The 25,923-nt window shown below is 53.9% G+C and overlaps 3 protein-coding genes across 27 annotated transcripts; all 3 read left to right on the forward strand.

The window, feature by feature from the left end:
* The first annotated feature begins 814 nt into the window (after positions 1-814).
* Positions 815-2,504, forward strand: LOC115761620. Of its 2 annotated transcripts, none has more exons than XM_030703449.1 (3): positions 815-1,097; positions 1,154-1,309; positions 1,742-2,504. In XM_030703449.1, the coding sequence occupies exons 1-3, from the start codon at positions 942-944 to the stop codon at positions 2,249-2,251; spliced, it is 822 nt and encodes a 273-aa protein (XP_030559309.1). In that variant the 5' UTR covers positions 815-941; the 3' UTR covers positions 2,252-2,504. The 2 variants fall into 2 exon arrangements, with proteins under 2 accessions (XP_030559309.1, XP_030559310.1); XM_030703450.1 differs by lacking the exon at positions 1,742-2,504 and adding an exon at positions 1,375-1,554 and having other exon boundaries at positions 821-1,097.
* Positions 2,505-2,800: 296 nt separating this feature from the next.
* On the forward strand, positions 2,801-5,516 carry LOC115761618 (ribosome-releasing factor 2, mitochondrial). 2 transcript variants are annotated; one of them, XM_030703446.1, is made up of 9 exons: positions 2,801-2,972; positions 3,036-3,198; positions 3,255-3,547; positions 3,609-3,978; positions 4,030-4,252; positions 4,302-4,810; positions 4,866-5,079; positions 5,136-5,285; positions 5,336-5,516. In XM_030703446.1, exons 1-9 carry the CDS (start codon positions 2,843-2,845, stop codon positions 5,498-5,500), a joined length of 2,217 nt encoding a protein of 738 aa, XP_030559306.1. In that variant the 5' UTR covers positions 2,801-2,842; the 3' UTR covers positions 5,501-5,516. The 2 variants fall into 2 exon arrangements, with proteins under 2 accessions (XP_030559306.1, XP_030559307.1); XM_030703447.1 differs by lacking the exons at positions 4,866-5,079; positions 5,136-5,285; positions 5,336-5,516 and having other exon boundaries at positions 4,309-4,423.
* A 3,035-nt stretch (positions 5,517-8,551) lies between these two features.
* On the forward strand, positions 8,552-25,854 carry LOC115761614 (fibroin heavy chain-like). Of its 23 annotated transcripts, none has more exons than XM_030703426.1 (8): positions 8,557-19,699; positions 20,051-20,062; positions 20,093-21,393; positions 21,450-21,605; positions 22,078-25,312; positions 25,373-25,490; positions 25,559-25,637; positions 25,698-25,854. In XM_030703426.1, the coding sequence occupies exons 1-8, from the start codon at positions 8,755-8,757 to the stop codon at positions 25,719-25,721; spliced, it is 15,870 nt and encodes a 5,289-aa protein (XP_030559286.1). In that variant the 5' UTR covers positions 8,557-8,754; the 3' UTR covers positions 25,722-25,854. The 23 variants fall into 23 exon arrangements, with proteins under 23 accessions (XP_030559294.1, XP_030559286.1, XP_030559287.1 ...); XM_030703427.1 differs by having other exon boundaries at positions 20,123-21,393; XM_030703432.1 differs by having other exon boundaries at positions 8,558-10,303; positions 10,334-10,375; positions 11,600-21,393.
* The last annotated feature ends 69 nt before the right edge of the window (positions 25,855-25,923 follow it).

The raw sequence follows: 25,923 nt of genomic DNA on the forward strand, positions 1-25,923 counted from the left end.
GTCCTATAGAAATACTAGCTCCGACAGAAATGAACCACAGCTTGGAATCAGTGCTGAACAATTTTATACAGTATTGAGCGGGAACAAATTAATTCAAATTATGTGCATATGTATATGAAAGAAATGAAGACTAAAATAATTGCCACTGTACAATAAAACATTATCTTTGATAATCTCTAATGCTGCTAAATAAGGCAAAAGTGAATTGAAGAATTTAAACACAGTGTTCTAACAATAAGTTGGCAATATTTAAACAAATTTCAAACTATATTTATTAATTTCTCCAATAATGGCCCCAAATCAATCGTTTTGCTATTTGCATCAAGAAAATTCATCCAGCCAGTTTCTAAGACATTCTCATTTTTGCATATTTCTCATAATACGTTATTTTATTGTCTGGGCGACAATTTACATATTTAAATGATGCGATATATTTTATTAGGTACACATGGATATCATTCAATGAGCACAACATTTTTCTCGATCTGCCTACATGGAGTAAGCAAAATATAAAATATATAACCCTACAACTTGTCAATAAATAGAGCGAGCTCTTCAGGTATGTTCTTACTGTGGATCAGTCACTAAATTATTATCCACTAAAGTTTAGATAAATCGCAAGATCTTAAATCTCTATTCGCGTCCTTTAAGTGGTGCGAAATGAAGAAATCGGTGATTTGCAGCATGGTGAACGTATTGGTCACGTTTTAGATACTCAGATACTTCTGCACAACGTCACCTCTTAATACAGCAAAGTAACAAATGTGAAAACTGTCACGCGCCGCAGAAAATGTAATTGATTTAGAGCTTACGTTTGACATTACTTTTTAAGCCTTAGAGCCGCAAACATTTCTAAACGAAAAATTGAAATTTGTGTTTTAAAATAATTTGCTCTGTAACAAAAAATAATTTTACCGGTGTGAGCTCGAGGACGTTGCGGCATGGCAAACCAAGGGAATTGGGCTGATGCTAATCTAGTCCAAAGTCTCAACGAACAAAATCGTTATATTAATGATATGGAGAATGACATTCAGGAAATGCAGCAATACTATGAAAATGAGGTGGAGCAGTCCAAGTACAATGAAGAAGTCCTTAAGGTAAGTCAGCATTTCTGGGTGTTTTGTAATCGAGAGCAAACATCAATTGCTTTCAGTGCCGCTGCAATGAGCTCCAACAACAAGTGCTGACCCTCCAGCCGGCGCTGAAGCGTGCCGACCAGATGCAAATGGAGATCGATGTTTTACGCAATGAGCTGCGAAAACGTGACTTGGCTTTGAATGCCTACGATTGCCAGTACCAGCAGCTAATGGTAAGCATTGTTAATCAGAGGGATATTCAATTTTGTTGTCACTGTGCCTCTGTATCCTTTCCAAGTATAAAACTAAAATGTTCAAGAAATCTGGGTATCGGTACCTAGACGAATTGATAGAAAGTTGCAGTGATAGTTGTTTCAAGAACACCGGAGGATTAGAGGATGATGGCGACGTGACATGTTAATGCCGTGTCCTTTCTGTAGTTAAATTAGAAAAAAAAATTATAAGTGCACAAAATATATAAGTTTTATAATCATAAAGGGGATGAGAGGAAAGTCGTTAGGGTTCGTCTGGATTGTTGACGGCTTAAGCCGTCTGCATATTTCTCCCTTTCACTTTTCCAAGCCCTGGCATTCCGTTTCAATCCAAAACTACTTATAATGATTTTCCTCTCTAATCCCTTGTTTTATATTTCACACACATTATAGACCGTCGTCTGTGAAATCAACCAAAAGTGCGGAAATAACCGTGGTGACTGTCCCTCGTTTAATATTCCAGACTTTCCAGATGTTGGGGATGATCTGATCTTGTACACGAGTGCCACCATAAAACTCATCGTAAAAGACATGGCCAAACAAGCCGATTGCTTCGAGCATATCAGCGAGAATAAATATTTTGGTGGTCAGAATATCAACAATATAGAACACTGCATACGTCAGATGGATCGACTACGGACTTTGCTAAGGCAAAAGGATGGCCAGTTAGGCAATTTGATAGAGGAGAATACGTGCATGTGGGAAGCTGCTGTCGAAAGCAAAAGGCGACTCAACGAACTGAATAAGAGAGTGCGTGAACTTCATAGTGGCACAAAATATATGGAGGAGGGTATGTGCGCCGGTATTGGATTAATACAGGATATTGACGATGGCGCCAAGGTCCACGGAAAAGGAGCTGAGCAATATTGTAAATCTACGGATGTAGAAATGTTTCACATTTGAATAGTTAGCTTTCCAGCTACGCCTTTCTGTTTGAACCGAACGCCTTGCTGCGTACAGCGGAGTAACACCTTGCGCGACGGGAACGAACCTTTCTGGGTGCGATGCCTATGGATCTTGGCTTACTCAACGATAGATCCCAATGATCCTATCTCACATTCGTCGTGCTGATACATGCCTACACTCAAATAATGCGGATTAATCTTCATTGCGGCTGGCAGGGCCAACTAATATTAATATTAAATCACTAGCGATACACAAATACACAATAAATGAAATACAATTCTTTTCATTTTTCACGCGATCTTTGGGTCGTCTTATCGGGCGCAATCTTTAAAGCAGTCGTGGTTTTTGTAGTTCATTGTGGTATTGTGGATATTTTTGACAGACAATTTAAGAAATTGAAATGCGAGCAATATTGTATGATTCTTTTATACATTGGTAACATTGGAATCGATACCATTCTGTTGCATCTTTGCCGTTATCGATATTAAAGTACTCATATTTAAAAAACAGCTGCACGTAACAGCTGTCTAGGCGGCAAAAGTTGCATGTCTATCCGTTAAGTTTGTGGTATATTAATCAATTAAAATAATGCAATATAGTTTATTGAGTGCTCAATTAAGGTGCCCTAGGTTCTTGTTGCGACAGCAAGCACATTTTATCAACCGTTGCTATAGTGATGATATCAGAAACATTGGTATTTTGGCACACATTGACGCAGGTACTAAAACATTGCAATGATTTTAAAATTTATCATTAAAATCGTATGCTGTTTAACTTGTAGGCAAAACCACAACAACGGAACGCATGCTTTATTATGCAGGCAAGACTCGATCTTTGGGCGAGGTACATCGCGGCAACACGGTTACGGATTACCTTACACAAGAGCGCGAGCGAGGCATCACGATTTGCAGCTCAGCCGTTACATTTGCCTGGAATGGTAAGCGGTGCGTGTCCAGATAATAAATGTTGGAACTATGCTCCTTACACGGCTTTTACTTAGTATTAATCTGCTAGACACGCCCGGACATATTGATTTCACGATGGAGGTGGAGCAGTCTCTATATGCTGTGGACGGCGTCGTTGTTGTCTTGGATGGCACGGCTGGCGTGGAAGCGCAAACAGTTACCGTGTGGACACAGGCAGATAATCACAGGCTGCCGCGGCTTGTTTTCGTTAATAAAATGGATCGTCCAGATGCTATTTTTGACAAATGCATTGACGATTTAAAGGCGAAGCTAGATGCAAAACCCATTTGCACGCAACTCCCGGCGAAGAACGTTGACGGACATTTAGGTGAGCTATATGGAAAGACTAAAGAGAGCAACTTAATTGGTTGAAATGCAATATCTTACAGGCATATATGATGTAATTACATTGGAGCAGTTGACTTGGCAACAGAACGATTTTGGAAGAACTTATAGTATTGATAAACTAGAATCTTCTTCTGAAATTCGCGAATTGCATGAAAAGCGCAATGAACTAATTGATCAGTTATCTGGACTCGACGACGAGCTAGCTGAGGTTGTCATTAGCACTGAGAGCTTTGACAAAGTCAGTAATGAGTTAATTGTTCAAGCCCTGCGGCGCGCCACATGCCAGCAGAAGGTTGTGCCCGTGCTGCTAGGCTCTGCTTATAAAAATATAGGCATACAACGTTTAATGGATGCCGTAAATGCTTATTTGCCAACACCAAACGAACGCAATCAGATATATAACTGTTTTGGGTAAGCAGCCAATAGTTAGTTTTCAACTACCACAGTGTTACATAATTGCAGAAATGATCTTGCGGGTAAGGTTTTTAAAATTGTGCACGACAAGCAGCGTGGACCTCTTACCCTGGTGCGCATGCTGCGCGGCGAGCTGAAGCGTGGAATGCGTGTGCTCTCTTCCCGTGGTCAAGCGGAGGTTATAGCGAAAATCTATGAACCACTGGCTGATGAATACCGAGAGGTGAGCTCCGTGCGAGCAGGTGATGTGGCCATATGTGCGGGCCTTAAGGTAAGTCTTTTATGTATAATTGAGTTACGATAGACAGCATCTTCTACAGTCAACAGTTACTGGTGATCTGCTTACAACCAGTCATACATCCCTGAAGAATGCACAGAAACGTTTGATTCAGAGTCTTGACGCAGCAGCTCCACAGTATGATGAGGACGAGTTGGATGTTAACCATGAGCTGTTTTCAATTGAGCCCAAAACTCCTGATGCTGTGTACTTTTGCTCCATCGAGCCGCCCAGCCTATCAACTCAAACAGCCATGGAACAAGCGCTCAAACAACTCCAGCGTGAAGATCCCAGTTTGCGGGTAAGCTACGATCCCGTCACTGGGCAGACTGTACTTGGCGGCATGGGTGAATTACATATGGACATCATCAAGTCGCGTCTGCTAAGTGAGTACAAAATTGATGTTGATCTGGGTCCGCTACAAATTGCCTACAAGGAGGCTATCGAAACGCCGGCCATAACAACCTTAAGTGTGGAGAAAGATATTGCGGGCAGTAAGCAAAATGTGAATATAACCCTACAACTGACCAATAATCAGAAAGAGCTCTTCAGGTATGTCCGCACTGGGTCATTCTTTGGGAATTCACTAAATTAATTTCCTTTAAAGCTTAGATAAATCGCCAGAGAACGTTCAAAATCTCAATGCACTGCGTCCTCGGGTCCTTCAAGTGCTGCGAAAAGGAGCAATCGGTGCTTTGGAGCGGGGACCACGTGTTGGCGGTCAAGTTGTAGATACTCAAATACGTCTGCACAATGTCACTGTGGGACGGGGCACTGCCGATTCGTTTATCATGGCCGCGGCGGCACAGTGCGTGCAAAAGGTGTGTCCTTATTCAAATTTATTTTAATTATGTTACATTTGATTTGTTTGTTGCAGCTGCTGAGTAAAAGCGGCACACGGCTTCTGGAGCCCATCATGGCCATGCAAATTGTGGCGCCCAATGAACGTATATCTGGGATTATAGCGGATCTCTCTAGGCGGCGCGCGCTTATAAAAGACGTAGTGCCCAAGGGAGATAGGAATAAGGTAAGTTTATAAGATTAATTTGCTTTAATCAGTAGATAATCATCTTTTAGCTCATTTTGGTGAATGCCCCCTTGGCGGAGCTCTCCGGATATTCCAGTGCGCTGCGAACCATTAGCTCCGGCACGGCCAGCATGACAATGCAACCCTGTGGTTATTCGGAAATGAACGCCGCGGATGAATCGTTAGCCGTACGCCGAGCCCAGGGATTAGACTAACATAATTCTGCCCAATTTATTGTCTACTTTTATTTAACGTAGATCACAGTAAGCTGGGTTGGGAAGCTTAGAAGTTCTTAGTACATTACTAAATAGTATAGTACAAAGGAAAATGTGAAAATTATCGCACGTGGAAAATTATAAAATTTGGTGATAAAATTGATGTCGTTCTTTTTTTCGGTTAAATTCTTTAAACGGTCCATACGTTGACATTACGAAATATACTGAAAGTTTTCTTCTATTTAAGTTATAAACTACCGTTGCACGCTTTTGGACGCTGCGGCATGGCATACTCTACACAGAAAGTGTTCTTTCATGTGCCGTTTATGAACGAGACGCTTGAATTTTATTGCCAAGATCCATGTGTTAAGCTTAAAAGTTATCCATCTACAATCGATGATCGCTCGTGGGCAGCCAGTGACGATAAAAAGTCACGTTTTGTGTCCGATCTTGTAAGTTGCAATACACCGTCGATCCGGCGCAAGGATGAAAGTGGCGGAAATCAGAAGCCCGGTCCGGCAGGCCAAGACTATCCACAGCAGCAGGACGGTTATGGAGGTCCAGAACAGGGACAGAACCAGGGAGGTTATGACGGCCAAGGACAGGACCAGGGCGGTTATGATCAAGGACAGGACCAGGGCGGTTATAATCAAGGACAGGACCCGGACGCTTATGAAGATCAAGGACAGGACCAGGGGGGCTACGGCGGTCCAGAACAAGATGGCCGGGGACAGGGCGGATGGAGTGGTTGAGACAAGAGCCGACACCAAAATTCTTAAGTTTGACGGTGATCAGGCCATTTCAGGGTCTAAAAGGCCGTGACGGCGCAGAATCAGGGTGGTAATGTCAGGAGTGTCAAGGCCCGAACGATCTGGGAGGAAGACCAAGTATTAGTCCAATGCGCCTCAGGATGGCCACATAAAAGAAACCAGACTCTAGGCGTACTAAGCTACAGAGGTGCGCGGCGGGGTCGAAGCCCGGGAAGACGAAGTTGAGATGAACTAGACGACTTAAAAAGCACACGAGGCACGAAAAGCATTTATATAGAATCGCGATTGGTCCAGTAAAAAGGACCGTCTACTTTTTCTAAAAGTTCGTAATACTGCTTAAGCCTGAGGACGACTTTATGGTAGCAGGAGGGTCCACAAGAGGTGGTTATGTTGCTAATAGTCCTACAGGCCAAGGGCCTGGATGCTTTGGTGGTCCTGGTAAACAAGCGCCTGAAGCTTGTGGTCGTCCCGGTGGCTAGACATGCTGGCTGAGCGTCATTCATTTCGCGCAGGCTCGCTCGATAATGCTCCTATGCGCCTCTGCTGACCAAGCCAAGAGACTTAACGAACAGACCCGTTATATTTGTGACATGGAGAATAACATTCAGGAAATGCAGGATTTGCAAACACATTGGGCAAGTCCTAAAGGAAAGCCAGCAAGTATTGGTATTTTTTGCGGAAGCTAACATCAACTACTTTCAGTGCCGCTACAAGCGGCACTGCAGTGCACAGACCTTATGCAAATGAAAATCGATGGTTTACGCAACGAGTTGCGAAAAATTCGATTTCCCTTTTAATGCCTAAGGTTCCCAGTACTAGCAGCTAATGACTTGATTTTGATGTGTCGTTGCATGCCAAAGCATAAAACTGAGCGTTCAAGAAATCTGATAGTTGCAGTGATAGTTGTTTCAACGAGACAACATAAAGGATGATGAAGATATAACATGTTAATGCCGTGCTAAAAATGATTTTATGTCCCGCCCAAAAGACACTGAATACTTTTAAATCTCTAGTTGAATATAAAAAAATTATAAGTGCACAAATATGAATTAGTTGTACGGGATGGGAGGAAAGTCGTTCGGCTGCTTCTCTGGATTGCTGGCGGTTAAGCCTTCCGACTATTTCTTAAGCTCTCTAATGATTTTCCTCTTATCCCTTGTTTTATCCAGCGGTCATCAGTATCATTATAAAAGTGTTCACTGTCTGGAAGTTAGTTACACCAAAAGGATGACCAGATGTGTGATTTGTTATGGGAGAATGAGTGCATCTGCAAAGCTGCTCCGGAAAGTATTAAGTGCCTCAACCATTTGGATCAAAAGGTACGTCAGCTCAACGATACAAGATCCTATATGGGAAAGAATATTTTAATTATACAGGATAAAGCGATGTTACTAGGAAGCGATAGCTTAACGAACAAGACCAAAAGCTTGAAAGCAGAAAAATTAAGCGAAATAAAAACAGTTCGGGGAATGCGCGACAGGACGCTGAAACTTGTAGAAGAACTTTATAAATATATAAAATATTATTGAAATTGCCCCACAATTGTGAATAGCCCACAAATTTAATAAATCAATTATTGACATGGTCAAAAATGTCACTAAATCGATATAAATCCCATGAATAAAGGACCTAACCATTTACGATGATTTAATTTCTTTGCCGATGTTGGACATGATTTTGTCCAGAAGGCAGCATCTCTGATTCCATAAACTGTGTATGGAATAAAGCTGTATGCGACTCCATCTAGCTCTGAAGATGTCGGCGATGGATTTCTTCGTTGTCATTGTTGCTTTGCGGATTGCATTCTTTTTGTCCTTTTAACGCCTTTTTTCGCCAATGTGAAAGTGCGTCGTCTCAACAAGAACTACTTTTGCTCGCTTAGTGCTCCTCGTAAAAATACGAATATTAATAATTAATATTAATCAATAATTCGTGTGTATCCCAAATGTTTTGTGAGTATTCACAAAATTATTATCGACCAATGCCGCGATACATCGCCGGAGAACGTCCCTCTATTCTTCATGGCTGCGAAAAGGAGCAATCAATGCGTTGGAGCGCGGACCTCACTTTGGCGGTCACGCTGTAGATACTCAGATACGCTTGCACATTGTCACTGTGTGACGTGTAGGTGCTGCTTACATTTGTTTTTAATTTACGTTAGGTACGTTTTTGCGATGTACGGCCGACGGATTCTCTATTCTTCCATTTAACATGTATCACAGTAAGCTGGGTACTAGCTGAATACCTTTATGCTTCATACAATTTGTTAGTACATTACAGAATTATACAGTACAGTAACAAATGTGAAAATTGTCGCACGTGGAATATTAGAAAATTTGGTGATACAATTGATGTCGGACGTATTTTCGATACTACTTTTTAAACTGTCCAGCCATAAACATTTCAAAAGAAAAAATTGAAATTTGTGTTTTAAAATAATTCGCTTTGTAAACTCGACCGGTGCAAGCTCTTGGACGCTGCGGCATGGCGTTCTCTACGCAGAAAGAATTTTTCCATGTGCCGTTTATGAACGAGACGCTTGAGTTTGATTGCCAGGACGCTTGTGTTAAGTTAAAAAGCTATCCATCTACATTCGATGATCGCTCGTGGTCAGCCGATGAGGACAAAAAGTCACGTTTTGTGTCCGATCTGGTAGCTTGCAATACACCGTTAATTTTGCGCCAAGATGACGGGAGTGGTGGCCCCGGCGGTGGCGCACCTGGTGGCAGAGCGGGTTATGGGCCTGGCGGCAGAGCTGCCAGTGGACCTGGAGGCAGAGGTCGCACCGGACCTGATTATGATGGACCAACTGGCGGCAAAGCGGGAAAGCCTGGTCAGAGAGGGCAGGACTATGGTAGAGCACCTACGGGTAAGCGTGGACAGGGGCCCGGGGGCTACGGAGATCCAGGACAGCAAGGACCAGGTGGTCGGGGTGGTCCGGGTGAAGGCCAAGGCCCAGGTGGACGAAGCAAAGGGGGTCCTGGACAGGCAAGCCAGGGCCCGGGAGGCCGGGGAGGAGGTCCAGGACAGGGCCCAGGTCGTTATGGTGGTCCCGGAGCAGATGGGCAGGGTCCAGGTGGATGGGGTGGTGGTGGTCCCGGCCAGGGACGACAGGCTGGTCGACGTGGTTCTAGCGTTCCTGGACAGGGTGGTGATCGGGACGGTTACGGAGGACCGGAAGGGGCAGGTCCAGGTCAGGGTCCAGGTGGTCGAGGTGTCGCTGGACCAGGTCAGGCTGGATATGGAGGTCCGGGGCAGGGAGGCCAAGGGCCTGGCGGTCGGGGCGGAACTGGGCAGGGCCCGAATGAATATGGTGTTCCGGGACAACAGAGACAGGGGCAAGGAGGTCCAGGACAAGGAGGTCGAGGCGGGCCTGGCCCAGACCAGGGACAGGGCCAGGGACCAGGGGGTCGAGGTGGACCTGGGCCAGGGCAAGAGGGCCAAGGGCCAGGCGGACGTGGGGGACCTGGACCAGGTCAGGTCGGATATGGAGCTCCAGGACCAGGACAGGCTGGCTATGGTGGTCCGGGTCAACAAGGCCAGGGGCCAGGAGGTCCTGGTCAACAGGGACAGGGGCCAGGTAGTCCGGGTCAACAGGGCCAGGGGCCAAGGGGTCCGGGCCAACAGGGAGAAGGGCCAGGACAGGCCGGCTATGGCGGACAGGGTCAGGGGCCAGGTGGTCCGGGCCAGGGACCAGGCGGTCGAGGAGCAGCTGGGCCAGGATCAGATGGCCAGGGACCAGGAGGTCGTGGTGGAGCTGGGCCGGACCAGGCCGGTTATGGTGGTCCGGGTCAAGACGGCCAGGGGCCAGGTGGTCGAGGAGCAGCTAGGCCAGGACAAGAAGGCCAGGGACCAGGCGGTCGGGGACCTGCTCCAGGTCAGGCCAGCTATGGAGGCCCGGGTCAGCAAGGCGAAGGGTCAGGTGGTCCGGGCCAAAGGCCAGGTGGTCCGGGTCAACAAGGCCAAGGGCCAGGTGGTCCGGGTCAACAAGGTCAAGGGCCAGGTGGTCCGGGTCAACAAGGCCAAGGGCCAGGTGGTCCGGGTCAACAAGGCCAAGGGCCAGGCGGTCGAGGCGGAGCTGGGCCCGGCCAAGCAGGTTATGGAGGTCCGGGTCAACAGGGCCAAGGAGGTACAGATCAACAGGGCCAGGGCCCTGGAGGTCGAGGTGGAGCTGGCCCTGGTCAGCCTGGCTATGGACAGGACGGTCAGGGTCCAGGCGGTCGGGGAGGTCCTGCTACAGGCCAGGCCGGTTATGGTGGTCCGGGTCAACAGGGCCAGGGGCCAGGTGGTCCGGGTCAACAGGGCCAGGGGCCAGGTGGTGCGGGTCAACCGGATCAGGGCCCAGGAGGTCGAGGCGGAGCTGGCCCAGGTCAGCCTACCTATGGACAAGACGGTCAGGGTCCAGGCGGTCGGGGAGCTCCTGCTACAGGTCAGGCTGGATATGGTGGACCGGGACAACAGGGCCAAGGGCCAGGTGGTCCGGGTCAACAGGGCCAAGGTCCGGGTGGTTCGGGTCAACAGGGTCAAGGGCCAGGTGGTCCGGGCCAACAGGGCCAAGGGCCAGGTGGTCCGGGTCAACAGGGCCAGGGCCCAGGAGGTCGAGGCGGACCTGCTCCTGGCCAGGCCGGCTATGGAGGTCCTGGACAGGCAGGCCAAGGGCCAGGAGGTCCAGGTCAACAGGGCCAAGGGCCAGGTGATCGAGGCGTAGCTGGGCCAGCCCAATCCGGATATGGAGGTCCAGGACAACAGGGACAAGGTCGAGGTGGACCTGGTCAACAAGGCCAGGGCCCAGGTGGTCAGGGTCAGGGGCCAGGAGGTCCTGGTCAACAAGGCCAAGGTGCAGGTGGTCGAGGTGGACCTGGGCCAGGCCAGGCCGGCTATGGAAGTCCTGGTCAACAGGGACAGGGGCCAGGTGGTCAAGGTGGAGCTGGGCCGGGCCAGGCCGGCTATGGAGGTCCTGGTCAACAGGGACAGGGGCCAGGTGGTCAAGGTGGAGCTGGGCCGGGCCAGGCCGCTTATGGAGGTCCAGGACAAGGACAGGGGCCTGGAGGTGCAGGTCAACAAGGCCAGGGTCCAGGTGGTCGTGGAGGACCTGGGCCAGGGCAGGCCGGCTATGGAGCTCCTGGACAACAAAGCCAGGGGCCAGGAGGTCCTGGTCAACAAGGCCAGGGGCCAGGTGATCGAGGCGTAGCTGGGCCAGCCCAAGCCGGTTATGGAGGTCCAGGGCAAGAGGCACAGGATCGAGGCGGACCCGGGCCAGGTCAGACTGGCTATGGAGGTCCGGGTCAACAAGGCCAGGGCCCAGGTGGTCAGGGTCAAGGGCCAGGAGGTCCGGGTCAACAAGGCCAGGGGCCAGGCGCACGAGGTGGGCCTGCACCAGGCCAGGCCGGCTTGGCAGGACCAGGACAAGAGGGACCGGGGCGAGGAGGACCCGGACCAGGCCAGGCCGGCTATGGAGGACCGGGTCAACAAGGCCAGGGGCCAGGTGGTCGCGGTGGACCTGTTCCAGGTCAGCCTGGATATGGAGCTCCAGGACAAGATCAGGGGCCAGGAGGACGAGGTGGTCCTGGTCCAGGTCAAGCTGGATATGGAGGTCCAGGACAAGAGGGTCAGGTTCGTGGAGGACCCGGGCCAGGTCAGGCTGGCTATGGAGGTCCGGGTCAACAAGGCCAAGGCCCAGGTGGTCAGGGTCAGGGGCCAGGAGGTCCGGGTCAACAAGGCCAGGGGCCAGGCGCTCGAGGTGGGCCTGCACCAGGCCAGGCCGGCTTGGCAGGACCAGGACAAGAGGGACCAGGGCGAGGAGGACCCGGACCAGGCCAGGCCGGCTATGGAGGACCGGGTCAACAAGGCCAGGGGCCAGGTGGTCGAGGGGGACCTGGTCAACAGGGCCAGGGGCCGGGAGGTCAAGGACCTATGGCGGGCCAAGCCGGATATGGCGGTCCGGGACAAGAAGGCCAGGGGCCAGGAGGTCGTGGTGGACCTGGTCCAGGTCAGGCCGGATATGGTCCAGGACAAGAAGCACAGGGTCGAGGAGGACCTGGGCCAGGCCAGGCTGGCTATGGAGGTCCGGGTCAACAAGGCCAAGGCCCAGGTGGTCAGGGTCAGGGGCCAGGAGGTCCGGGTCAACAAGGCCTGGGGCCAGGCGCTCGAGGTGGACCTGGGCCAGGCCAGGCCGGCTTGGCAGGTCCAGGACAAGAGGGACCAGGGCGAGGAGGACCCGGACCAGGCCAGGCCGGCTATGGAGGACCGGGTCAACAAGGCCAGGGGCCAGGTGGTCGAGGGGGACCTGGACCTGGTCAACAGGGCCAGGGGCCGGGAGGTCAAGGACCTATGGCGGGCCAAGCAGGATATGGCGGTCCGGGACAAGAAGGCCAGGGGCCAGGAGGTCGTGGTGGACCTGGTCCAGGTCAGGCCGGATATGGTCCAGGACAAGAAGCACAGGGTCGAGGCGGACCTGGGCCAGGCCAGGCTGGCTATGGAGGTCCGGGTCAACAAGGCCAAGGCCCAGGTGGTCAGGGTCAGGGGCCAGGAGGTCCGGGTCAACAAGGCCAGGGGCCAGGCGCTCGAGGTGGGCCTGCACCAGGCCAGGCCGGCTTGGCAGGACCAGGACAAGAGGGACCAGGGCGAGGAGGACCCGGACCAGGACAGGCTGGCTATGGAGGACCGGGTCAACAAGGCCAGGGGCCAGGAGGTCGAGGAGGACCTGGACCTGGTCAACAGGGCCAGGGGCCGGGTGGTCAAGGACCTATGGCGGGCCAAGCAGGATATGGTGGTCCGGGACAAGAAGGCCAGGGGCCAGGAGGTCGTGGTGGACCTGGTCCAGGTCAGGCCGGATATGGTCCAGGACAAGAAGCACAGGGTCGAGGCGGACCTGGGCCAGGCCAGGCTGGCTATGGAGGTCCGGGTCAACAAGGCCAAGGCCCAGGTGGTCAGGGTCAGGGGCCAGGAGGTCCGGGTCAACAAGGCCAGGGGCCAGGCGCTCGAGGTGGGCCTGCACCAGGCCAGGCCGGCTTGGCAGGACCAGGACAAGAGGGACCAGGGCGAGGAGGACCCGGACCAGGACAGGCTGGCTATGGAGGTCCGGGTCAACAAGGCCAGGGGCCAGGCGCTCGAGGCGCACCTGTTCCTGGACAAGCCGGATATGGAGGTCCGGGACAAGAGGGTCAGGGTCCAGGCGGTCGAGGCGGGCCCGTTCCAGGCCAGGCCGGTTATGTTGGTCCCGGAAAAGAGGGTCAGGGTCCTGCCGGTAGAGGTCAAGAAGGGCAAGAGCCAGGCCCAGGTGGTCGAGGAGAACCTATGCCAGGACAAGCCGGATATGGAGGTGCTGGAAAAGAAGCCCAGGGTCCAGGAGGTCGAGGCGGGCCTGGGCCAGGACAAGCCGGATATGGTGGTCCAGGTCAAGAGGGTCAGGGTCCAGGCGGTCGAGCCGGACCAATGCCAGGACAAGCTGGATATGGAGGTCCTGGAAGAGAAGGCCAGGGTCCAGGAGGTCGAGGCGGACCTGGGCCAGGACAAGTCGGATATGGTGCTCCAGGACAAGAGGGTCAGGGTCCAGGCGGTCGAGGCGGACCTGCTCCTGGACAAACCGGATATGGAGGTCCGGGACAAGAGGGCCAGGGTCCAGGCGGTCGAGGCGGGCCCGTTCCAGGCCAGGCCGGTTATGTTGCTCCCGGAAAAGAGGCCCAGGGTCCTGTCGGTAGAGGTGGTGGTCCAGCCCAAGAAGGGCAAGGGGCAGGACCAGGTGGTCGAGGAGAACCTATGCCAGGACAAGCCGGATATGGAGGTCCTGGAAAAGAAGGCCAGGGTCCAGGAGGTCGAGGCGGGCCTGGGCCAGGACAAGCCGGATATGGTGCTCCAGGACAAGAAGGTCAGGGTCCAGGTGGTCGAGCCGGACCAATGCCAGGACAAGCCGGATATAGTGGTCCTGGAAGGGAGGGCCAGGCTCCAGGTGGTCGAGGGGGACCTGGACCAGGACAAGTCGGTTACGGAGGTCCGGGACAAGAGGGCCAGGGTCCAGGCGGTCGAGGCGGACCTGGTCCTGGACAAGCCGGATATGGAGGTCCCGGTCAAGAGGGTCAGGGTCCAGGCGGTCGAGGCGGACCTGGTCCTGGACAAGCTGGATATGGAGGTCCCGGACAAGAGGGTCAGGGTTTAGGCGGTCGAGGCGGACCTGGTCCTGGACAAGTCGGATATGGAGGTCCGGGACAAGAGGGCCAGAGTCCAGGCGGTCGAGGCGGACCTGGTCCTGGACAAGCCGGATATGGAGGTCCCGGACAAGAGGGTCAGGGTCCAGGTGGTCGAGCCGGACCAATGCCAGGACAAGCCGGATATGGTGGTCCTGGAAGGGAGGGGCAGGCTCCAGGTGGTCGAGGGGGACCTGGACCAGGACAAGTCGGTTATGGAGGTCCGGGACAAGAGGGCCAGGGTCCAGGCGGTCGAGGCGGACCTGGTCCTGGACAAGCCGGATATGGAGGTCCCGGACAAGAGGGTCAGGGTCCAGGTGGTCGAGGGGGACCTGGACCAGGACAAGTCGGTTATGGAGGTCCGGGACAAGAAGGCCAGGGTCCAGGCGGTCGAGGCGGACCTGGGCCAGGACAGGCGGGTTATGTTGGTCCTGGAAAAGAGGGCCAGGGTCCAGGCGGTCGAGGTGGTGGTCCAGGCCAAGAAGGGCAAGGGCCAGGGACAGGGCCAGGTGGTCGAGGAGAACCTATGCCAGGGCAAGCCGGATATGGAGGTCCTGGAAAAGAAGGCCAGGGTCCAGGAGGTCGAGGCGGACCTGGGCCAGGTCAAGCCGGATATGGTGGTCCAGGACAAGAGGGTCAGGGTCCAGGCGGTCGAGCCGGGCCAATGCCAGGACAAGCCGGATATGGTGGTCCTGGAAGGGAGGGCCAGGCGCCAGGTGGTCGAGGCGGACCTGGACCAGGACAAGTCGGTTATGGAGGTCCGGGACAAGAGGGCCAGGGTCCAGGCGGTCGAGGCGGACCTGGCCCAGGACAAGCCGGATATGGTGGTCTAGGGCAAGAGGGTCAGGGTCCAGGCGGTCGAGCCGGGCCAATGCCAGGACAAGCCGGTTATGGTGGTCCCGGAAAAGAGGGCCAGGCTCAAGGTGGTCGAGGCGGACCTGGACCAGGACAAGCCGGCTATGGAGGTCCGGGACAAGAAGGCCAGGGTCCAGGCGGTCGAGGCGGACTTGGGCCAGGACAGGCGGGTTATGTTGGTCCCGGAAAAGAGGGCCAGGGTTCAGGCGGTCGAGGTGGTGGTCCAGGCCAAGAAGGGCAAGGGCCATGGACAGGGCAAGGTGGTCGAGGAGAACCTATGCCAGGACAAGCCGGATATGGAGGTCCTGGAAAAGAAGGCCAAGGTCCAGGTGGTCGAGGCGGACCTGGACCAGGACAAGCCGGATATGGTCCGGGACAAGAAGGTCAGGGTCCAGGCGGTCGAGGCGGACCTGGGCCAGGACAAGCCGGGTATGGAGGTCCGGGACAAGAGGGTCAGGGTCCAGGAGGTCGAGCCGGACCAATGCCAGGACAAGCCGGATATGGTGGTCCTGGAAGGGAGGGTCAGGCTCCAGGTGGACGAGGTGGGCCTGGACCAGGTCAAGCCGGATATGGAGGTCCGGGGCAGGAGGGCCAGGCTGCAGGTGGGCGAGGCGGACCCAGTCCAGGACAGACGGGATATATTGGTCCCGGAAAAGAGGGCCAGGGTCCAGGCGGTCGAGGTGGTGGTCCCGGCCAAGAAGGGCAAGGGCCAGGGACAGGGCCAGGTGGTCGAGGAGAACCTATGCCAGGACAAGCTGGATATGGAGGTCCTGGAAGAGAAGGGCAAGGTCCAGCAGGTCGGGGCGGACTTGGACCAGGACAAGCCGGATATGGTGGCCCGGGACAAGAAGGCCAGGGTCCAGGCGGTCGAGGCGGGCCTGGGCCAGGACAAGCCGGATATGGTGCTCCGGGGCAAGAGGGCCAGGGTCCAGGTGGTCGAGGCGGACCAGGGCCAGGGCAAGCCGGATATGGAGGTCCTGGACAAGGGCAAGGGCCTGGCGGTAGAGGCGGACTTGGCCCGGGTCAGGCCGGGTATGTTGGTCCAGGACAAGAGGGCCAGGGTCCAGGTGGTCGAGGCGGACCAGGGCCAGGACAAGCCGGATATGGAGGTCCAGGCAGGGAGGGTCAGGCTCCAGGTGGACGAGGTGGACCTGGACCAGGACAAGCCGGATATGGAGGTCTGGGACAAGAGGGTCAGGGTCCAGGTGGTCGAGGCGGACCAGGGCCAGGACAAGCCGGATTTGCAGGTCCGGGACAAGAGGGCCAGGGTCCAGGCGGTCGAGGCGGGCCCGTTCCAGGCCAGGCCGGTTATGTTGGTCCCGGAAAAGAGGGCCAGGGTCCTGCCGGTAGAGGTCAAGAAGGGCAAGGGCCAGGACCAGGTGGTCGAGGAGAACCTATGCCAGGACAAGCCGGATATGGAGGTCCTGGAAAAGAAGGCCTGGGTCCAGGAGGTCGAGGTGGACCTGGGCCAGGACAAGCCGGATATGGTGCTCCAGGACAAGAGGGCCAGGGTCCAGGTAGTCGAGGCGGACCGGGGCCAGGACAAGCCGGATATGGAGGTCCAGGACAAGGTCAAGGGCCAGGTGGTAGAGGCGGACTTGGCCCGGGTCAGGCCGGGTATGTTGGTCCCGGAAAAGAGGGCCAGGGTCCTGGTCAGGCCGGCTTTGGAGGTCCAGGACAAGAAGGGCAGGGACCAGGTGGTAGACGCGGACCTGGACCAGGACAAGCTGGATATGGTGCCCCAGGACAAGAGGGCCAGGGTCCAGGTGGTCGAGGCGGACCAGGGCCAGGACAAGCCGGATATGGAGGTCCAGGGCAAGAGGGCCCGGGTCAGGCCGGGTATGTTGGTCCCGGAAAAGAGGGCCAGGGTCCAGGTCGAGGTGGACCTGGGCCTGGTCAGGCCGGCTATGGTGGTCCAGGACAAGGGCAGTGGCTAGGCGATAGAGGCGGGCCTATGCCAGGACAAGCTGGCTATGGAGGTCTTGGTAAAGAAGGCCAGGGACCAGGCGGTCGAGGCGGACCCGTGCCAGGACAAGCTGGATATGGAGGTCCGGGACAAGAGGGCCAGGGTCCAGGCGGTCGAGGCGGACCTGGGCCAGGCCAAACCGGATATGGAGGTCCTGGACAAGGGCAAGGGCCTGGTGGTAGAGGCGGACTTGGCCCGGGTCAGGCAGGGTATGTTGGTCCCGGAAGAGAGGGCCAGGGTCCAGGTCAGGCCGGCTTTGGAGGTACAGGACAAGAAGGGCAGGGACCAGGTGGTAGACGCGGACCTGCGCCAGGACAAGCCGGATATGGAGGTCCAGGGCAAGAGGGCCAGGGTCCAGGCGGACGAGGTGGACCTGGGCCAGGACAAGCCGGATATGGAGGTCCGGGACCAGAAGGTCAAGGACCAGGCGGTAGAGGCGGACTTGGCCCGGGTCAGGCCGGGTATGTTGGTCCCGGAAAAGAGGGCCAGGGTCCAGGTCGAGGTGGACCTGTTCCAGGTCAGGCCGGATATGGTGCTCCAGGACAAGAAGGGCAAGGGCCAGGCGGTAGAGGCGGACCCATGCCAGGACAACCTGGCTATGGAGGTCCTGGGCAAGAGGGCCAGGGTCCTGGTGGTCGAGGCGGACCTGGCCCAGGCCAGGCCGGCTATGCTGGTCCAGGACAAGAGGGCCAGGGTCCAGGTCGAGGTGGACCAGGGCCAGGTCAGGCTGGATATGGCGGTCCAGGACAAGAAGGGCAGTGGCCAGGTGGAAGAGGCGGACCCATGCCAGGACAGCCCGGCTATGGAGGTCCAGGAAGAGAAGGCCAGGGCCGAGGCGGACCTTTGCCAGGTCAAGCCGGATATGGAGGTCCTGGGCAAGAGGGCCAGGGTCCAGGCGGTCGAGGCGGACCTGGGCCAGGCCAGGCCGGGTATATTGGTCCCGGAAAGGAGGGCCAGGGTCCAGGTCGAGGTGGACCTGGGCCAGGTCAGGCTGGATTTGGCGGTCCAGGACAAGAAGGGCAGTGGCCAGGTGGTAGAGGCGGACCCATGCCAGGACAACTCGGCTATGGAGGTCCTGGAAAAGAAGGCCAGGGCCGTGGCGGACCTTTGCCAGGTCAAGCCGGATATGGAGGTCTTGGGCAAGAGGGCCAGGGTCCTGGTGGTCGAGGCGGACCTGGGCCAGGCCAAGCCGGCTATGCTGGTCCAGGACAAGAGGGCCAGGGTCCAGGTCGAGGTGGACCTGGGCCAGGTCAGGCTGGATATGGCGGTCCAGGACAAGAAGGGCAGTGGCCAGGTGGTAGAGGCGGACCCATGCCAGGACAACTTGGCTATGGAGGTCCTGGAAAAGAAGGCCAGGGCAGAGGCGGACCTTTGCCAGGTCAAGCCGGATATGGAGGTCTTGGGCAAGAGGGCCAGGGTCCTGGTGGTCGAGGCGGACCTGGCCCAGGCCAAGCCGGCTATGCTGGTCCAGGACAAGAGGGCCAGGGTCCAGGTCGAGGTGGACCTGGGCCAGGTCAGGCTGGATATGGTGGTCCAGGACAAGGGCAGTGGCCAGGTGGAAGAGGCGGCCCTATGCCAGGACAAGCCGGTGATGGAAGTCTTGGAAAAGAAGCTCAGGGTCCTGGTGCTCGAAGCGGACCTGGTCCAGGTCAGGCCGGCTATGGTGGTCCAGGACCAGGGCTAGGGCCAGGAGGCCGAGGTGGGCCTATGCCAGGACAAGTCGGATATGGAGGTCCTGGACAAGAAGGCCAGGGTCCTGGTCGTCGAGGCGGACCTGGGCCAGGTCAGGCCGGCTATGGTGGTCCAGGACAAGAAGGGCAGTGGCCAGGCGATAGAGGCGGGCCTATGCCAGGACAAGCTGGCTATGGAGGTCTTGGTAAAGAAGGCCAGGGTCCAGGAGACCGAGGCGGACCTATGCCAGGACAAGGTGTATATGGTGGTCCAGGACAGGAGGGCCAGGGTCCGGGCGGCCGAGGCGGACTTGTTCCAGGCCAGGCCGGTTATGTTGGTCCCGGAAAAGAGGGCCAGGGCCCAGGTCGAGGTGGAACTGGGCCAGGCCAGGCCGGTTATGGGGGTCCAGGACAAGGACAGTGGCCAGGGGATAGAGGCGGGCCTATGCCTGGACAACCCGGCTATGGAGAATTTGGAAAAGGTCAGGGCCCAGGAGGCCGAGGCGGACCTACGCCAGGACAAGCCGGATATGGAGGTCCAGGACAGGAGGGACAGGGGCCTGGTGGTCGAAGGCCTGGTCAGGCCGGCTATGGTGGTCCAGGACAAGAAGGGCAGGGTCCAGGTGGTCGAGGCGGACCTGGTACAGGACGAGCTGGCTATGGAGGTCCAGGACAAGAAACAATGGGTCCCGGCGGTCGAGGTGGAGTTGGACAAGGTCAGGCCGGATATGGAGGGCCGGGGCAAGGGCCAGAAGGTCGCGGTGGGGCTGGTCCGGGGCAAGGGCCAGAAGGAATTGGACCGGGCCAGGCCGGCTATGGAGGTCCTGGAGCAGGTCAGGCCGGCTATGGAGGTCCTGGAGCAGGTCAGGCCGGCTATGGAGGACCAGGAGAAGAAGGAATGCGTCCCGGAGGTCGCGCTGGCGCTGGACCAGGTCAAGCTGGATATGGCGGTCCAGGACAAGGGATAGGTCCAGGCGGTCGAGATGGAGCTGGGCCTGGCCAAGCCGGTTATGGAGGTCCAGGACAAGAAGGAATGGGTCCAGGTGGACGCGGCGGAGTTGGGCCAGGTCAGGCCGGATATAGAGGGCCGGGGCAAGGGCCAGAAGGAATTGGACCAGGTCAGGCCGGCTATGGAGGTCCTGGACCAGGTCAGGCCGGCTATGGAGGTCCTGGACCAGGTCAGGCCGGCTATGGAGGTCCTGGACCAGGTCAGGCTGGATATGGAGGGCCAGGAGAAGGTATGGGTCTCGGAGGTCGCGTTGGCGCTGGACCAGGGCAGGCCGGATATGGCGGTCCGGGTCAGCAGGGTCAAGGACCAGGCGGCATTGGTGTTACTGACATATCTGGACAAGACAGCGGTCGTGGAAGCTATCCAGGTAGTGGTCGTGACGGTTACGGTGGTCCCGATGGACAAGGAGGGCCTGGAGGTTTTGGTGGTCCCGGTGGACAGGGCCCTGGAGATTTTGGTGGATCCGGTAGACGGGGTCCTGGAGGTCCTGGAGGTCCTGGAGGTTCTGGAGGTTCTGGAGGTCCTGGAGGTCCTGGAGGTCCTGGAGGTCCTGGAGGTCCTGGAGGTCCTGGAGGTCCTGGAGGTCCTGGAGGTCCTGGAGGTCGTAGAGGTCGTGGAGGTCCTGAAGCACGCTCTGGTGGAAAACTTGTGGTGGGTGACAGCCTTATCAACGCTGCGGACGACACCATTGAAAACATGAAGAAGGTAATGATTGACAACAAATTACTCGACAAAGATCTGGCCGAGACCCGAGATCGCGTGGGCGGCACTAAAACAGGAAATGCTGAACTCCAACGTATAATGGAACAGCGCTACGACCCCGAAATGAGCAAGGTGTTTGAGAATAAAATTCAAGACCTATCAGACGCTAGAAAGATCGATAACAACGATGAGAGGGATCTCAGACACATCCATAAATCCGTCGATGATATGAATAAATCTCATGATATTCTCGAATCGGAAAATGCAAACCTTAGACGACTTCTGGAAAAGCAGTCCAGGCGATGTTCGATGGACAGCATTAGGATTGATCCAGAAAAAAGCAACGATGTCAATTATTTACAAAATAAGATCGACAATATGGGTAAGGAGTTGGCAATACTGCGTCAAGCTGAGGACGAATTTATAAGAGCGGGGGGAGCCACGGAAGGCGGTTATGGAGGTCTTGGTGGACCAGACATGGATGTTGACACACTTCAAACCATGTTGGCTGAGCGTGAATCACTACGCGCAAAGATTAAAAACCTAGGTTCGCTCCATAATAAGGTTAAAGGTTCGAAGAAGAAGGTGTGCCTAGCAGAATGTGCCTCTGCTGATCTAGTCAAAAGTCTTAATGAACAAAATCAGTATATTTGTGACATGGAGAATGACATTCAGGAAATGCAGCAATACTATGAAACTGAGGTGGAGCAGTCCAAGTACAATGAAGAAGTCCTTAAGGTAAGTCAGCATTTCTGGGTGTTTTGTAATCGAGAGCTAACATCAATTACTTTCAGTGCCGCTGCAATGAGCTTCAACAACAAGTGGTGACCCTCCAGCCGGCGCTGCAGCGCGCGGACCTTATGCAAATGGAAATCGATGTTTTACGCAATGAGCTGCGAAAACGTGACTTGGCTTTGAATGCCTACGATTGCCAGTACCAGCAGCTTATGGTAAGCATTTTTAATCAGAGGGTGTTTCCAATTTTATGTGTCTCTATGTATCCCAAAGCATAAAACTAAAGCGTTCAAGAAATCTGGGTATCGTTACCTAGACGAATTGATAGAAAGTTGCAGTGATAGTTGTTTCAAGGACTCTGGGAAAGAGGATAATGGAGATATAACATGTTAATGCCGTGCCAAAAATGATTTTATGTCCTGCCCAAAATAACCTTTCATGATTTTAAATCTGTAGTTAAAATTTTAAAAATTATAAGTGCACAGATATGAAATAGCCATAAAACATGAACGGGGTGAGAGGAAAGTCGTTAGGGTACGTCTCTGGATTGTTAGCGGCTTAATCACATGTATATTCTCCCTTCCTCTTTCTCAAGCGCTCTCAAAAAGTTTCAATCCACTACTACTTATAATGATTTTCCTCTCTAATCCCTTGCTTTATATTTTACACACATTCTACTCATTCTAGACCGTCATCTGTGAGCTCAATCAAAAGTACGGAAATCAGCGTGGTGACTGTCCCTCATTTGATTTACCAGACTGTCCCGATGTAGGCGATGATTTAGCCTTTTACACGAGCGCCACTTTGGAACTTATCATGGACGAAATGAGCAAACAGGCTGATTGCTTTAAGCATATGAACGAGGATAAGTATTCCGGCGGTCAGAATATCAACAATTTAGAAGACTGCATGAATGAGCTGGATCGACTGCGTAATTTGTTAAATGAAAAGGACGGCCAGTTGGGCGATTTGATTGAGGAGAATGAGTGCATGTGCGAAGCTGCTCTGCAAAGCAACAAGCGACTTAACCAATTGGATAAAAAGGTTCGTCAACTTGATAATGACACAAAGTATATGGAGGAAGGTATGCGCGAGAGCATTGGATTAATACAGGACATTGGTGATGTTGCCAGGGAAAACGATAGGTTGAAGGATAAAGTTAACAACTTGAAAGAAGCTGAACTTCAAGCTCTGACTGATGATTTGAAGAAACAGCTTGAGGATTGCATGAAGAGTAAACAACTTTGCGAAGAAATAAATAAAAGGTATAGAGAAGCATTGCAGGACCTTGGAGGGGATCCTGACGCTATTGAAAAAGAAGCTAAACAAAAAATGGAGGAACAATGGAAGGCCGAAGCAGCTGAGAAAGCGGCCGAAGAAGCTGAAAAAGCAGCCGAAGCTAAAAAAGCTGCCGAAGAAGTGAAAAAAGAAGCCGAAGATGCTAAATTTAAAGAAGAAGCAAAATTGTACGAAAAAGTTATGACACCGACAGGAATAGTGGAAAGATTGATTGAGAAACCGGAAGGGGTGGCCAGACAGATACCAGCTGAAAGACCAGAAGAATCTGGAGCTAAGCCTGGTGCTGGTGATACAGCAGAGATTCAACCTAGTGCCATGCCCACAGATACAGCAGCTGATCAACCAGGTGCGGGGCCACAGGATAGAATAGTCAGTCAACCAGGTGCAGAGCCACAGGATAAAACAAGCGCGCAACCAGGTGCAAAGCCTCAAGATACAGCCGCCGCCCAACCGGGTGGTAAGCCTCAAGATACAGACGCCGCCCAACCGGGTGGTAAGCCTCAAGATACAGCAGCTGCTCAACCGGGTGCTAAGCCACAAGATACAGCAGCTGCTCAACCGGGTGTTAAGCCACAAGATACAGCCGCCGCTCAACCGGGTGCTAAGCCTCAAGATACAGCCGCCGCCCAACCGGGTGCTAAGCCTCAAGATACAGCCGCCGCCCAACCGAGTGCTAAGCCACAAGATACAGCCACCGCCCAACCGGGTGCTAAGCCACAAGATACAGCCGCCGCCCAACCGGGTGCTAAGCCACAAGATACAGCCGCCGCCCAACCGGGTGCTAAGCCACAAGATGCGGCAGCTGCTCAACCGGGTGCTAAGCCTCAAGATGCGGCAGCTGCTCAACCGGGTGCTAAGCCTCAAGATGCGGCAGCCGCTCAACCGGGAGCTAAGCCTCAAGATGCGGCAGCCGCTCAACAGGGAGCTAAGCCTCAAGATACAGCCGCCGCTCAGCCGGGAGCTAAGCCTCAAGATACAGCAGTCGCTCAGCCGGGTGCTAAGCCTCAAGATACAGCAGGCGCTCAGCCGGGAGCTAAGCCTCAAGATACAGCAGCCGCTCAGCCGGGTGCTAAGCCGCAAGATACGGCAGCTAGTAAGCCAGGTGCAAAGCCTCAAGATACGGCAGCTGCTCAACCGGGTGCAAAACCTCAAGATACGGCAGCTGCTCAACCGGGTGCAAAACCTCAAGATACGGCAGCTGCTCAACCGGGTGCAAAGCCCCAAGATACGGCAGCTAGTAAACCCGGTGCAAAGCCCCAAGATACAACAGCTGGTCAACCTGGTGCGAAGCCCCAAGATACAGCAGGTGGTCAACCCGGTGCAAAGCCCCAAGATACAGCAGGTGGTCAACCCGGTGCAAAGCCCCAAGATACAGGTGGTAAACCTGGTGCTAAACCTGGAGCTCCTCAGGTCGAAAAAACTGGAGGAACCGGACAGACCGGCGGGAAACCTGCACAACCTTCTGACGCCTCTGGCGATAAAGCTGGAGCACCTGGACCAGCCGGAAAACCTGCAGATAAACCTCCAGCAGCCGGCAAACCTGGAGATAAGCTAGTCGACAAGTCAGGAGCAGCTGCTCAACCTGCTGCTGCTTCTGCCGACAAGGCCGAAGCAGCTGGGAAAGCTGGACCTAAACCTGGCGATAAGCCCGGAAGAGCCGCACAGCCGGCTAGTGCCGATGAAGATAAGGCTGGACAGATTGATGCTGGGCCTGGAGATAAGGCTGGAGTAGCCGGACAACCTGATGCTGGACCTGGAGATAAACCCGGTGGAGCGGCTGGACAACCTAGCGATAAGCCCGGAAGAGCCGGCGGCCCAGCTGGTCAACCTAGTGATAAGCCCGGAAGAGCCGGCGGCCCAGCTGGTCAACCAGGAGCAACAGCTGGTGATAAGGCCGGTGCCAAGACTGGCGAAGGAGCGGGTAGGCAACCAGGCGCTAGAGTCGGAGGAGGACCCGGAGCAGCAGAAAAAACTGGTACAAGGCCTGGGGACGCAGGCGGCGGCCAACCTGCCGCTAAGGCCGGTGCTGCTGGAGGGGGAACACGGCAGGAACCCAAAGGTCTTGCCCAAAAGCCTGGCTTGCGCGCACCAGGCAGAGATATATACGGTGACGATGGTGATGACGGAACAGGTGTGAAACGCGGAGCAAAAGGTACTGGGCGCGGCAGAAAAAGTCAAAAACTAGATGACACCACTGAAGAGCAGTTCGATGAGTTTGTAAAGAATACTGTAAAAACATTATCCGCCGGCGAGATTGATGGTGTTGGTTTGGAAAGGGAGTTGCGCAAGATTTTGGATATGTTTATCGATGAGTGCGGATTCTGTTTCTGCAAGTGCAACATTCCGAAGAGCCGCTTCTATGCTATATGTCACAAGCTCTACCATCATGGGCTGCACACCCTAGAGTTCAAAGATTTGGCTTACATGCATAAGCGTATCTTTGCTGCGGCAGAAAACATTCTGCCTGGATGTCTTTTCAATATGATTATGAAAGATATACTGGCCACTAATCCACAGAGCCTAACACAGACGACCCCTTCAACTAACGTACCCGAAAAACAGTGTTGCACGTGCAAGAGCTCACTCTGTTGCGATGACACTGAGGAAAAACTTATGATAAAGGGTTCGTGGATGTCTTTTTTTTTTATTTTTATTATATTCTTTTGAACTTTCGTTTTTTTAGTAATGCGCCTTGAAAACGATATTGAGAATGCCAAATTATGCTTGAAGAATTTGAAAAATATTCCATCGAATCTCTCCATACATGATTATCGTATTGAGGCTGGCGATTGTCCGGCAAAGTAAGTAACAAACAAAATTGTATTCAATTCCCAAATTTTCAAAATTAATATTATTTCTCGAATTACAGGGACCGCGTCCTACGTTCTACGCGTGGGGGAAACTCCATTACCATTTACAAAGAAATTAAGCAGGCCCGACGTGCTAAGGTGATTTTTTGACATAAACACGGTAAATTCTGCTAAAATCTATCCATCTTTTAATTTCAGAAGGGATTTACTGCAAACAATTAAATATTGCTTTTTATTTTTGTGTTTTTCGTGTTGGGTTGGATTCAAGTAATACGTCCGATTAACGTTTCTGATATTGTGATCCAGCCATATAAAATTCATTGTGAATTTAAATATTAAATTATTAATTGTTAAATTTGAGTGTTTGAATAACAGTGTACTCGATGTCTATTAAATACTCAGTATCGATAGTAGTATCGATAGT

The sequence above is a fragment of the Drosophila novamexicana genome, unplaced genomic scaffold (genome assembly GCF_003285875.2).
Source record: "Drosophila novamexicana strain 15010-1031.04,08,12 unplaced genomic scaffold, DnovRS2.1 tig00000485-arrow-pilon, whole genome shotgun sequence".
Lineage (NCBI taxonomy): Eukaryota > Metazoa > Arthropoda > Insecta > Diptera > Drosophilidae > Drosophila > Drosophila novamexicana.